Here is a 13521-nt window from a genome sequence, read left to right on the forward strand (position 1 = left end):
TCCTTGGATGATAAATACCTTCTCTAATGTGAGGGGGCCAATCTTGCAGCACCAAAGTTGACGGGGAGCGCTTTTTCACTTGTAAAGAGACTTTACATTTTTGCCTGCGCTATCTTCTTCGCTCATCTAGATTCACTCGAAGGAAAATCTTGCAGGAAGGTCATGCTCCGTAATTTGCCATTCCAACATGGAATTGATGGAAAAGAGTTGTATTGCGTACGAGGGCCAGTAGAATAGCCTTTCACGCGAGCGCTGGAGAGTCAACGCGATAGGCAGCTCTGTCGCTTTTACACACGCTAAGAAGGATGCTCATTGCTGGGCGGTGCAATATTGGGGTATGGCTTCACTCGAATTGGGGGCCTTCATTTTATTGGCCCCCTTATCTTAGAGGGGTAGAGTTGGTGTCCCTTCTATGGATGAGTATGACGTCAGGCGCCACATTAATGTGTGATCTCCCCTTAACACATGTCAGCACTTTCTAGCAGGACAGCTGACTAGGTCCCATAAAAATTACCCACTGACAGCGGTTTTTAAGTTGGCATGTGAAACAGTGCGCTGCCTGTTAGTGAGGAGGGTGGCAACCTTTAGCATTGCGGGGATGGGGGACCAGCAGCACGCTCGTAGAAGGCCTTCTTTGGATAGCTTCCTCCTCTTCAAAGCTGCCCTCCAGCAGATTTCAACTGCAGCTGGATCCGAGCTTGTTCGTCAAAGCCCGAATGAGGAGCTGAAACCATCAGTCTCTTCATACTCCCGTTCTTCCATCGATGGGCTTCTTGAGGGTGAACCATCCACAAACCCTTCTCAAGCAAGCCCTGACGTATCCATTGATATGGAACCATCGAGTTCCCCTCATGCTGTCTGTTGGGAGTTGCCGAATTTCCCCTCATCTTTCCCTTCCTACAAGCGCATTCCAGGTACTCGCTTCATTGTAGATGGCTTCCGGCATGCCGGCTCATGGTCCCATTCCTATTTTCTGTCGCATTTTCACAGCGATCATTACACAGGTCTCACTCCTTTATGGAATAGGGGTATTATCTTCTGCTCCCATATCACGGCTCGCCTTGTGGTTGAGTGCATCAAAGTACCCAAGTTTTTTGTGTGTCCTCTCCCCATGGGAGACCCAGTGGACGTAGACTCGTGTGTAGTCACTCTTGTTGATGCAAACCATTGTCCTGGTGCGGTGCAGTTCCTCTTTCAGGTTCCTGCAGAAAAGAGTGGCATTTTTTTGAGGTATGTGCATACAGGTGACATGAGGTACTCTTCTGACATGAAAGTGGACCCTAGCCTTTGTGATTTCATTGGTGCCGACGCTGTGTTCTTGGACACAACTTACTGCAACCCTAAATTCATTTTTCCAACTCAGAGCGAATCTCTCAGCTACATTGCGGATACAATATTTACCATGAGAGAAGAAAGCAATGAAAAACTGGATAGCCTAATCCATGTCTATGATGACATTGAGGAGTTGGATGAAGTGTTCATGGAGGGTGGAGAATTAAATAAAAACGTCGTCGGTGCTGTTGACACTAAAAATTTAGATTCAAACGGTTTGGAAATGTCATCGAAAGGAAATGCAGACGTAGACATTGAGGAAGACGGCAAGCCAGACGATGCAAGCTCGAATACAGCAAACTCAATGCCAATAGTACAATCTCAACAAAGACAAGGTGGCTCCACGTTGTTCCTTATCTCGACCTACGTCATCGGCAAAGAAAAGATTTTGTCTGCTGTAGCCAAGCGATGTAAGTGCTTGATTTACACCAATGAAAGAAAGTTAGGTATCTTGAAGTGTTTAGATCTTGAGAATGTTGATATTTTTACTACATCACCCTCTGCTACAAATGTGCATGTCGTATCTTGGAACTTTCTTGGTGAAACTTGGCCTTTCTTTCGGCCTAATTTTAGAAAGATGGAGGAGTTATTGAAGAAGTCAGGCTATGATCGGGTTGTGGGGTTTGTCCCTACAGGATGGACTTATGAAATCAAGAAAAAAACTTTCTCTGTCAGAAGGAAAGGGCCTTTAGAGATTCATTTGGTTCCTTATAGTGAACATTCCAACTACCAGGAATTGCGAGAATATGTAGCGTTCTTAAGGCCACATGAGATTTTTCCCACAGTTGGGCTTGAGGGTGGAGACATGGATAGCAAGGCTGTAGCAGCAATGCGGAAGCATTTTAGAAATCTAGTAGATGAGACTGCAAGCAAACGACGGTTTCTAAAAGGTTTCAGTAGAAAAAGCGGCACTGAAAGGGTCACTCCACAAGCAAAGAAGCTAAAGAGCCAAAGTATGGGATCAGAATTGCACAAATCAGAGCTAACTTCTGGTGATGGTCAGGCTTATGTTTGCGAAGATATGACAGACTCACGAACAGGATTTGAGGAGATCCCTGATAACTTGAATCTCACGGATACAAAGGAGTTTCCAAAAGCTGCTTTTGGCAGAGGTGCAAAGAAGAGGCAAAGGGTGAGCTGCAAAAGTGGTGAGTTTGATGTATCGGATCCTGTTGTTGCCAAAAAAGAGATAGTACAGGCAGAGAGAGGGAGTTCACCTGCTGTTTGTCAGATCTCTTCAGAGGTTCATCTTGAGACAACAGAAGAGACTGGTAACAGTATTATCAGCCAAAAAAAGAAAGAGCAACTTAGGACAGTTCTTCCTAGGATTGCCAATGAGAAACAGGTGAATGATTTGCTTCTCAAAGCAAATGGAGACTTGGATTTAGCAGTTGCGCTGTATTTTGAAGGCACTCAGGTTGACCAGCAAGAGCAAGCGTCTGACAAGAATGGAAGACCAGCATCGATCGAAGAAAATGATTTTGTTGTTAGTGCTGGCATGCAAGCAGGCGTATTGGAGAGGGAGGATTTACAGAAAAAAAGCAGCCCAATTACAAAAACAATGAGTTCGCTGGCAGCTAAGAGAAGCAGAGGATCACAAGCTTCCATACTGACATTCTTCAAAAAGTCCAATTTAAGTGCAAATAGCTCTGTTGGTCCAGATAATAGCTCTTCATGGCAGATCGAACATGCAGAGTCCCAAAAAACAGGGCAAAAGAAGGAGATGCTATCTTTAAAGAGTCCCATTAAGATGGCTGGATTGGATCAAATTATCGCAATTTTGGGTGATTGTGTGTCATTAGACAAAGCACAAACTCTTCTGCAACAGTCTTGCGGAGATATAAATGCAGCGCTGGATTTGTATTACAAAGAAAGCTGCTCAGATCTTCCAAAGCGAAATATCGAGGATGAAACTTTGTCAGAGAGCAATGACAATCTAGGACAGGATGACAAGGAGCAGGAATGTAGGGTGGTTGCTGTTGAGGCAAAAAACGACTTTGTTGCAACATCCATTTGGGATTACAGGCCAATTGAGTATGGTAAAATGCTAACCATGTCGTGCACTATACCTACATACAGTTGACTTATTTTGTGCATGGTAATACATGTGCGCTACCTTAATCACAGTTTGCAAAAACGTACAAATAACAGCATACTTTGCTTTTGAGCTTGTCTTTGAGTAAACAGTGTGGCTTTATGTAGCATGCTGGAAGAGAGGAGAACCAGCTCCGTATATACATTTGGCCAGAACGTTTGACCTGGTTGAACAGGAAAGTCGCCGCTTGAGGACTTCTGATATGCTATGCAACATGTTTCGCAGGTTCACTATTTCCTTGAATTTCCCTCGTCTTGTATATCGCAAAAAATGGTTTTTTAGTTATGCATCTTTTTGTTTGCAAGAAAACGATCCTTCCATTAGTTAATAAAACTGCCCAAAGGCTACAAAACCACTTTGCAAGAGAGGGCTACATCAGAAACATGGGGAGACTCTCCTAGTGCGAAAACAAAGTATGTACAATGAGGGCTAGATCATGAGATGGGAAGAGGAAAGAGCCAGATTGGTGGCCGGTAGTGTCATCTAGGCACACCCAGAACCATGGTGAAGAAAGGCCATGGGCACCAAAGTTGCAAGAAAGCCTCTTGGCGCTCCCTCATGCGGTTGGAGTTGCCCTGAAGTCTCTCAGACTGACCCCTGAGTGTATTAATCAGCTCCGAGGGCCATGAGGCCAATCTACACAGGTATGAGCAGGCCTCTTGAGGTTTTTGTTGTGCATCAGGGGTACTGATCAACTGGAGGCAAACTGTGGCTTTCTGGGTTGGCAGTGCTCGTACGCTTGATTGGTCGCCAGGAGAGGGCTTAAGGTGGATCCTCCGAGGACTTCTGTATGTTATCTGGACTGTCAAGTTCGCTTGGATTTGAGCAGCAGACTGCTCCCCTCCTCCTCTCCATTAGGAGAAAATTGCTTTATTGGAGTTTGGCACTGCTCTTTGTGGCTCATAGTTACACGGAACGGGGGACCGAAACGGTACCTAAAATATGCCATGGGAGGGCCTGTTTTGACTCTTGAGAGCTTGAGGCTTGAGGGAGAGGGTTTGGATTATCTAGGAGAGGATGGGAAGGATACCCACCTTCCCCCCCAAAACAGCTTTCAAACAACATTGCCCAAATGTCCTTTAAAAAAAAAAAAGGACTAGATTTTAAATTTTTTAAAAATATGTCGTTCCTGGTCCACATTCCGCGTTCCGCCCATTCCGGGGCCCATTCCGCCTGCCGTTCCGGGGCCATTCCGCCTGCCATTCCGGTTATGCGGAGGGACGGAACGGCGTTCCGTTGGTGTTTCCGTTTCGAAGGAGCCATAGGCTTGGGAAAGGTGTTCCGGGAACGGGAGGGCCCCGTTCCGCCCGTTCCCTGCTGTTACACTGCTGTGGCTAGCAGAGTTATAGTGGCCAACCAGGTGCTTTTGGCTACTATGTGATACATCACGTCTTGCTCAATCTTTTCGAATTCCTGCAGCAGCCAGGTGGAAAGGCTGATCATGATTTTTTTTATGGTCAGAACGTGACACTCTGTCAGCCCGGGCCAAAGTGTCTTGGCAGGACATCACCTTACCTTGTTCTCACAGAGGACTGGGGATCATCGACCTAGCACAACAGTGGGAAGCTTGTGATCAAAGGGCTTCTTCCAGGGGAGGAGCTCTGGAAGGAGCTGTTGCTACACCGGATTCGTGCTCGAGTCCCCCATATGGGTGGCCCTTGGAGTAGTCCATCAGGTGGATTTTTACAAAGATGCATCCAGTTGGCCTGAGCAGGAGCTGGGAGGACCCCTTTGCTGTGATCCTGCGTAGGTCCTGGGAGCAACTGAGGAGTGACCTGGAGCAGCACCAGCCCACTGTTGGAATTAGGGTTGTAGGGAAACGCACATAGCTTGGAGAAGACGAAGGAAGCTCAAGGCACACAACAAAGACTATATTACTTAGTGTGCAATGGAAAGATAGATAGCCCTAGATAGCCCTAGAGTGATGGGCGTATATACAATGCACAGGGGAAAAAACCTCCTAAAGAGGGAAAAAATGCCCCGGCAGTCCTAGTGTGTTCACACACATTACTACCACATAATATGGTAACAAATCCCCCCTAGGAGTGATGCTGTGAACGAGGGCTGGCAATCCACAAGAGGAGCAAGCCCAAAACTTTGCAGAAAGCTTCGAACTTCTCACGAGACAATGCCTTTGTGAAAAGATCTGCAAGGTTGTCCTGTGTCGGCACATAAGCCAAGCTGATCTCTCTTGCTGAGAGCCTCTCCCTGACATAGTGGTAATGCATCTCAATGTGCTTTGTGCGAGCATGAAAAACTGGGTTCCTCGCAACTGCCAATGCGCTCTGTGTTACAAAAATACGGAAGCGTAAACTAACGTTTAATTGCACTTCAAATACTCAAGAGAATTAGAGAGAGAGAGAGAAAGCTTGACACTTCATTGGGGACCAGAAGATGGACTGGTCCCCCCCCATAAAGAGAATATCTTTATTACTAAGGGAGAATCTTTACAAGCACAGGAACGGGGCGAAAGCCCGTCCTCTATTCTTTCTTGTCCTTTTTCTGCTTCTGACTGAGAGAGTAGAGGAACTGCTCTTTGACTACTGAGAGGATCTATCCTCTTCTGCGAGATTTTGGGAAGCTCTCGTAGGGGAGAGTCTACCTTCCACAAAACTCATCGGAAGCTCTCACGAATGAGGGTCTATCTTCCGCTAACTGTGCCACTTTGGACGTAATCATTCCTGCAATTAACCAACCACAGAAACATGCAAAACACACACACACACACACGCTTGCTGTAATTTTCTGCACATAACCAGAAATTGTTACCTGAGCGTGTTCCAATGCCAAATTGGAGGTCCTTTTCGCGATGGAAATGCTCCAAACTTGGTGTATGTGTAGAGTAGGTAGTGGGGAATGAGATTCTATTAAGACTTTGCTGAAATTCACCCTAATACAAGTGATTAGGGGCTGAAAACAGGGAATTTGCAGCAGCTAGACAAGGGAGAAAGAGAGTTTTCTACTACTTTACGCGATGAAACTTCTCCCAAAGCTGCAAGCAACCATGAGAGGCCTTGTTCTAGGTGATGGGTGCTCAGAGGCTCCACATACACCACAAGGTGCTGCTCTCTTATAGCCTCCAAGAAGAGGGGACGCTAGCATGAAGAAAGAGAGAGAGAGAGAGAGAGAGAGAGAGAGAGAGAGAGAGAGAGATTGCATGGGAAAGTGTGCCAAATGGCACACTTACTTTAAAATTTAAAAACCATTCAACTTTTGACTTTAAAAATCCTATGCTAGTTAATGAAATGTGTAATTAAGTGCACAACTGCACACATAGATGCAACAAATGAAAACGTTAGCTGCTCCCTAGCGCATTGCTGTGCCAGCAATGCTCTGGCATTACTTGTTCGCACTTGTTCGGCCATTTGGTCCAACGCAAATCATTTAAGAATACTTTAACTAACTTATCCTAAGGCCGTAAAATAATCAGGCCTTAGGGTTATTATTCTAAGGACCCCATCTCATTCCTGTGCTTGCACTAGCGCGCGTAATTTTCTGAGCTTGAAATTTGAGGCTACTATCTACCCCTTTATTGAAGACCCGATTTCCCAATCGCTAGGGCTTCAGGGTATTTTCTGCTAGGGTCTCCCTGAGGTGCACTGGCCCAAACTTGGGCGCACCTAAGGCCCCATAACTGCTAAATCTATTCTGATGTGCACACAACTAATTAGATAATTCTTTTCTCGTAAATAAATTAATTATTTACAAAGTTTGACTTAGTTACACTCTGACTGTCAGTGTAGATGATGTAAACTTAGCACGCTGCATTTTACCCAAAATACAGCCTTCACAAACATGTTTGACAGGTGCTTCAAGAGGCAGCAAAGAAGCAACCATATCAGATTTCTGCAAACGCAGCAAGCTGGCAAAATTCAGATGCCCTAAAAGTACATGCCACATTTTTGCATCTGAAACAGCCCTTGAATCTGCAACTGCATTTGCAAAATTTTGTCCACACTTGTCATACAAAGTGAGCTTATACAACCCACGACACGAAACGCCAGATGCAACAATTTCATCACCAAAACTGAGATAATGAACTGTACATCTGTCATCCACAAATTTGACTACGAGACCAAGTCTAGCAAGTGCAGATACAGACAAAAGGTTCTTTTTGATGCTAGGTACATACAATGCATCAACAAGTGTGAAAGAATTGCCATTTGCAACAGTAATCACAATCTTCCCAACTCCTTGAATAGGATAAGAGACATTGTTGGCACAAGTCACCGCATTCCCATGAGAGACAGACTCAATAGAGGATAACAATAGGATCGTAAGTGCACTTTGCACTAATAAATGCCCATTCTGCATCAACATTAGTAGCACAATCTCCTTTGACAGAAGACTCTACAATCGCTGCACTTGTATTGGACCCTGTAGTGGATCCAACCTCTTTCTTCTTAGCCTCTTTTGCCTTCAATTTTGGACACTGCTTGATCAAGTGATCATTAGCTTACAATAATGGCAATGCATCTTCTTTTTGCCCTTACCACCAGAATTGCTAGACGAAGTGCTGCCAACAAAAGCATTAGGAACAGAAGTTTTGCCACTCGCAGCAGAACCATAAGAAGTGGTTACCTTACTGTTCCCACCTTTTCTTTGAGCTGTAATAAAAGCCTGTTCAACTGCACGCTGCCTAGTCCTGTTTTTTCTAGAAAGTGACTCTTGCAACAGCAATGTGCATAATGCATCAAACTTGACAACTTCAGGATTTCCTTGGGTCATAAGTCTCCAAGTACTAGAAAAAGTCTGGTAAGAATCTGGCAAAGCATCAAGAACAGTTTGCACAAGTGAACTGTCAGAAATGACTTCTCTTGCAGACATTAGTTGCTCATTAACATCCTTGACACCAGCAAGGAAAGTGTCCATTTCATCTTCCTCATGCATAATCTTTGATTCCAACTCTTTACGCAGCAAGCAATTTTAGCCTCATTGCGGCTTGCATAAAGACCTGCTAGAATACCCCAAGCCTGCTTTGCAGATTTTGCTGAACGGATGTGAGGAGTGATAGTGCGCTTCACTGACAATGCAATCAATGCATGAGCCTGCGCATCTCTTACATCCCAAAGAGCCTGCCCAAGTAGGCAAAACAGCCTGACAGTAGCAACCCTGGCAACAAAACTTGGAGTATGCATCCACAGTACCAGGATGTACATCAATGCCCTGCACAATGTTCCAAACTCTCTTCGATACAAGTACATGTTGCATCATGTAAGCCCACACAGGGTAATTGTCCCCTTCCAATCTGTCCTCAGTAGCAATGTCACAAAAATTACGGAAGTGTAAACTGACGCTTAATTGCACTTCAAATACTCAAGAGAATTAGAGGGAGCGAGAAAACTTGACACTTCATTGGGGACCAGAAGATGGGCTGGTCCCCCCCCATAAAGAGAATATCTTTATTACTAAGGGAGAATCTTTACAAGCACAGGAACGGGGCATACGCCCGTCCTCTATTCTTTCTTCTGTTCTGTTCTGACTACTGACTGAGAAAGTGTTTCCACTTTCTTACTGCTTAGGGGATTTCCCCTCTTCTGCGAGACTGGTTGGAAGCTCTCGAAAAGAGAGTCTATCTTCCAAAACAGCTCCTCGGAAGCTCTCACAGAGGAGAGTCCATCTTCCGTTATGTGTTGCCTTCATGCTCATTCATTCATGCATCGAACACAAAAGAGAAACAAGCAAAATGCACAGGCACATGCTTGCTGTAATATTCTGCACATAACCTGAAATTCTTACGTGTGCACACCCCTACGCCGAAACAGAGGTCTTCTTCGCGATGGAATCGCGCCAAACTTGATGTAGACTTAGGATAAGGAGAGAGAAGAGAATTTCTATGGCTGATCTGCTGAAAACAGCCCTAATCGAGGTGATTAGGGGCTGAAAACAGAGAATTACAGCAGCCGCACTCTGCTAAGAGAGCGTCTACGGCAGTTTCTCGCGATGAAACTTCACCAGAAGGTGTCTATGACTGTGAGATCCCTTGTTCTTGACAATGGGAGCACAAGGCTACCACATATGTCGCAAGGGGCTGCTCTCAAGCTTCAATGGAGGGCTCCACCGCGTAGAGCACGCTCACATTAGGGGGGGTAGGTGCACTGCCAGCCCTGAAAATGGGGGAGGGGGGCTCCTAAATAGCCATCAGGGAGAGGGGGCGCTAGGAAGAGAGAGAGGGTGAGAGTGAGAGTGAGAGAGAGTTAGTTTGCATTGGTAAGTGTGCCACTTGGCACACTTACTTTAAAAACTTAAAAACCATTCAACTTTTGACTTTAAAAACTTCTAGCTCATTAATTAAAAAAAATGTGCAACTAACTAACAACTGCTACCAATGATTCTTTTATGAGAACACCAAAGGTCTGCCGGCGCAATGCCGCACGGGCACTGCAGTCTGCACTGCCTTTACCTGTTCACACTTGTCCAGCCGCCCGCCCGGGCACGGACCGTTAAATTTAATTTCACAAAACTTACCCTAAGGCTTTATTAGCTTTATTAGCCTTAGGGTCACTGTTCTAAGGACCCCATCTCATTCATGTGCTTGTACTGACGCGCGTATTTTTCTGAGCCTAAAATCTGAGGCTACTCCTTACCCCTTTCTGAAGACCCGATTTCCCAATCACTAGGGCTTCAGGGTAATTTCTGCTAAGGTCCCTCTGAGGTGTTGTGGCCCGCATTTAGGCTCACCTGAGGCCTTAGAACTGCTAGGTCTATTCTGGTGTGCACACAACTAATTAGATAATTCTTTTCTCGTAAATAAATTAATTATTTACAAAGTCTGACTTAGTTACAAGCAAACATCTTGAGCATATCTGTGTTGTTGTCAGCCATGGAAAATGCCTGCACCTGATGTGAAAACTGCCCGAAATGATGAGAAACTGAGTGAGACCAGCACGTGCTATATAGCACAACCCGCAGTAGACTGTATGGGACCTGTTATGCAGTAATTGGCATTGACATAAATTCTGCACAAAATGACGAAATTGCCTGTGCAGACCTGGCTGTAGTGGAAACGAGGTCGAAATGAGCCCGAAATGAAATTCTGAGCAGACCAAGCTGTATGAGCTCTCCCAAATTTTTTGTTGACCCGCTGACGCTCGCCAAAGCTTGTTGATATCTGAGAAAACGAGTAGGGGTGTTCTTGTGACGCTGGCGACTAAACCCGGGAGGACGTGGCGTGCTCTGATACCAATTGTTGGAATTAGGGTTGCAGGGAAACGTACACAACTTGGAGAAGACGAAGGAAGCTCAAGGCACACAACAAAGACTGTATTATTTAGTGTGCAATGGAAAGATAGATAGCCCTAGAGTGATGGGCGTGTATACAATGCAAGGGGGAAAAAACGTCCTAAAGAGGGAAAAAATGCCCCGGCGGTCCTAGTGTGTTTACACACATCTCTACCACATGTATATGGTAACACCCACTTGCACAATGCATGGAGGAGCGCTTGAGACAGCCTCTTGTTTGGAACCCCATGGTTAGCACACAGAGAGGCCACTTGGTTGGTAGCAGGCCTCATGTTTCTTGGGGTCCCATGGCAAAGGGTCCAGCCCACACTCTCGGCGACTAGCTATAGTTTTGAGGCGTTCTTGAGGATATTCAGAGTATCCAGTTATGAGGCATGAGGGGAGTGCAGAGCACGTGTGAGGATATTATAGAGGCTATACCAGTTGAGTGGCATACCCCTCTTGAGGCAACATCTCCCAGATGGATGGGGCCCTTCACGCGTCTAGAGGTCCTCATTGCAGTTAGGGCCTGCTCGGAGTCGGTACCCCACATATTTTTCGAGGTTCAGGGAGAGGGTCGTCTTCACAGAGTCTCAGTAGAGGCACCATAGGTTGCGGAGTGCTGTTTTTCAGAGGATCCGAGTTGTGGGCATGTGTGGGAGGACACTTGTCATAGATCGTGACCTAGTAGATCTTGAGTCACGACACTGGCGGCTTTGGGCTTGGGAGAGCCACCCTCCGGTACGAGTGCAATGGGACCCGAGAGAGTGGTTATGGCGGGATCCTTCTCTTCAGCCGATCACCTAGGGACTCCTTTTTTCAGTACACAGCTTGCTTGGGGCGACACATACTGACAGCACGGAGCGAGGCTCGCCCAGCTGTAACACTTCACTAGCAAGAGGGTCTCACAGCCGAGTTCTTGTCAAGCTTTTGGGAGCGGTTGTGGGACAGTAGGCAGCCAAGGCGAGTTACTTTGTTACAGTGGCTAGCTGCACACGGGGCTACAACAGTTGGGAGTTGGTCGGTACACAGCGGCTTCTCGGCAGCATGTGCAGCCTATAGCCATCCTTTGGAGAGTCAGCGTCACTGTTTGTGGGACTGCCCCATGGCACAACAAGTTTGGCTTCGGGTTCTTTGGCTGATGCCAGCTCTCTCCACAGCCCGACAGTACACTTGGGGTGCTGCAGCCTGGTCCACTCTCACGAGCTCTGCAACGTGCGCTCCATTTTGAGTTGGCTTCCACCAGCAGGATGATAGTGATTTGGTGGGTCGACCTACACTTCAGCTTGCCATAGAGCTCATCCCCTAGTTGTGGTGCAGTGATAGAGAGGTGTTGGGAGCTTGTCTGTGGCTTGACACTCTCGTTGATCTGGCGGGCACGTTGCTTTCGCATCTTTGAGGCTCACCCTATCCCAGTGGTAGAGATTGTTCGTGACATTTGGCTAGCAAACTCAGCGTCAAGCAGCTTGTCTCCCCTAAAAGGGAGCTCTAAACCATGCAAACCAACCTCCCGTGAAGTCAGAAATGTGCTCATTGCCTCAACATAGAAGAGAGAGAGGAAGGGGGACAAGAGGGCAACCCTGTCTAACCGAATACATGAGCATGAAGTGTGCCCCTCTTTCCCTAGCCAAGATCACTTGGCTGTGCGCATATCTGTAGATAGCTGACACTCCTGATCCAAGCATCTTAAAACCCTATCTTGCGTAGAGTGCCCTCCAAGAAATCCTAGTCAACTCTGTCGTAAGCCTTCTCAGAATTGAGGAGTATCACAAGATTCTCGCCTCGGAGACGTGCGAGGGCAGAAGCCTCCCAAAAGGTAAAGATGTTGCCAAATGTATTGCGCTCCTTGAAAAATCATGTCTGGGTCTCATGTATAATGCTCTCAAGTAGCGGCTGAATCCTGAAACTGTTTTTGCAATGATTTTGTAGGCTTAGTTGAGAATGGTGATGGGCCGCCACTACCGAATCTCATCCAAGGAGCCTCCCTCCTTGGGATAAGGTAAATCAAACCCTCACTCATGTTGCCAGGCATCTCTCTAGTGTGCAAAATGTGCTGGTAGGCGCCACAAAGATCCGAACCACGCAGCTCACAGTAGTAAGTACTCCCAGAAAAGCTGGGAGTCAAACCATCCTCTCTTGGGCAGCTACCTGAGGGGAGTGCCCTGAGGGCCTCATGGAGCTTCTCTAGCTGGAGAGGCATCTCTAGTCTCTGATGCATCTCCTCAGTAATTAGGCAAGGGATCTGTGCCCAAACCTGCTCTCTGCATGCATCCTGGCACTCTGATTGTGGCCTAGCTGAATGCAACTCACGGTAAAAGCCAGTAGCAAATGCACGCATATCCTTAGGGTTTGAAGCAATTGACCCATCAGGTCTCCTCAATTGACTAACACTGGTGCGCACATGTCTGGGCCCCAAGTCTCAAAGAACTCACCACTAACTCTGTCCCCCACCTGGGTCCATTGAGATGCCCACTAAGATGCCTGCCGATGAAAGGCAAACTCATGATGTCGCTCCTCAATGGTGGTAAGCTCCTGTCGAGCCTATTGTATCTGCTCCTCCAACCAAGGACTGTAAGGGTGGTGCTCCTGCATCTGTTGTAAGGAAACAATGCCCCGTCTGAGACGCTTCTCCTCCTCCTTGGCTGCAACAAAGCGAGCTGTAGACTCCTGGAGGAAGAAGCGACTAAGCTCAACAAGTCTAGTGGCCACTCTACTAGGAGGGGTGCCCTGAGTGCCCAAAGTCTCTGTTTAAAGTGCCACCACCCGATCTCTGAGCTCTATATCCAGCAAAATCCTCTCTGGGATATGCAACATCGCAGTCCCACTCTTTCTGTCTGTCACACAATAGAAATCAATGGCGCATGATCTGAAAA

The 13521-nt window shown here is 46.6% G+C and overlaps 1 protein-coding gene across 13 annotated transcripts in view; it reads left to right on the top strand.

Annotated features, from left to right (window-relative positions):
- Positions 1-500: 500 nt before the first annotated feature.
- Positions 501-13521, top strand: part of LIG6 (DNA LIGASE 6) — a 42980-nt gene continuing 29959 nt past the window's right edge. For 8 of the 13 annotated variants that reach the window (XR_015186935.1, XR_015186933.1, XM_086504140.1 and 5 more), the window contains exons 1-2: positions 502-3371; positions 3535-3652. Coding sequence is in view for 10 of the 13 variants with exons in the window: in XM_086504140.1 (XP_086360266.1) it covers positions 599-3371; positions 3535-3652 (2891 nt within the window). In the remaining 3 variants the exon portion in view is untranslated. Of the gene's footprint in view, positions 3372-3534; positions 3653-13521 lie in introns of all 13 variants that reach the window. The other 5 variants (XR_015186934.1, XM_086504144.1, XM_086504141.1 and 2 more) reach the window with 2 other exon arrangements.

Source organism: Adiantum capillus-veneris, chromosome 28 (genome assembly GCF_014529385.1).
Source record: "Adiantum capillus-veneris isolate H3 chromosome 28, ASM1452938v2, whole genome shotgun sequence".
NCBI classification, from domain to species: domain Eukaryota; kingdom Viridiplantae; phylum Streptophyta; class Polypodiopsida; order Polypodiales; family Pteridaceae; genus Adiantum; species Adiantum capillus-veneris.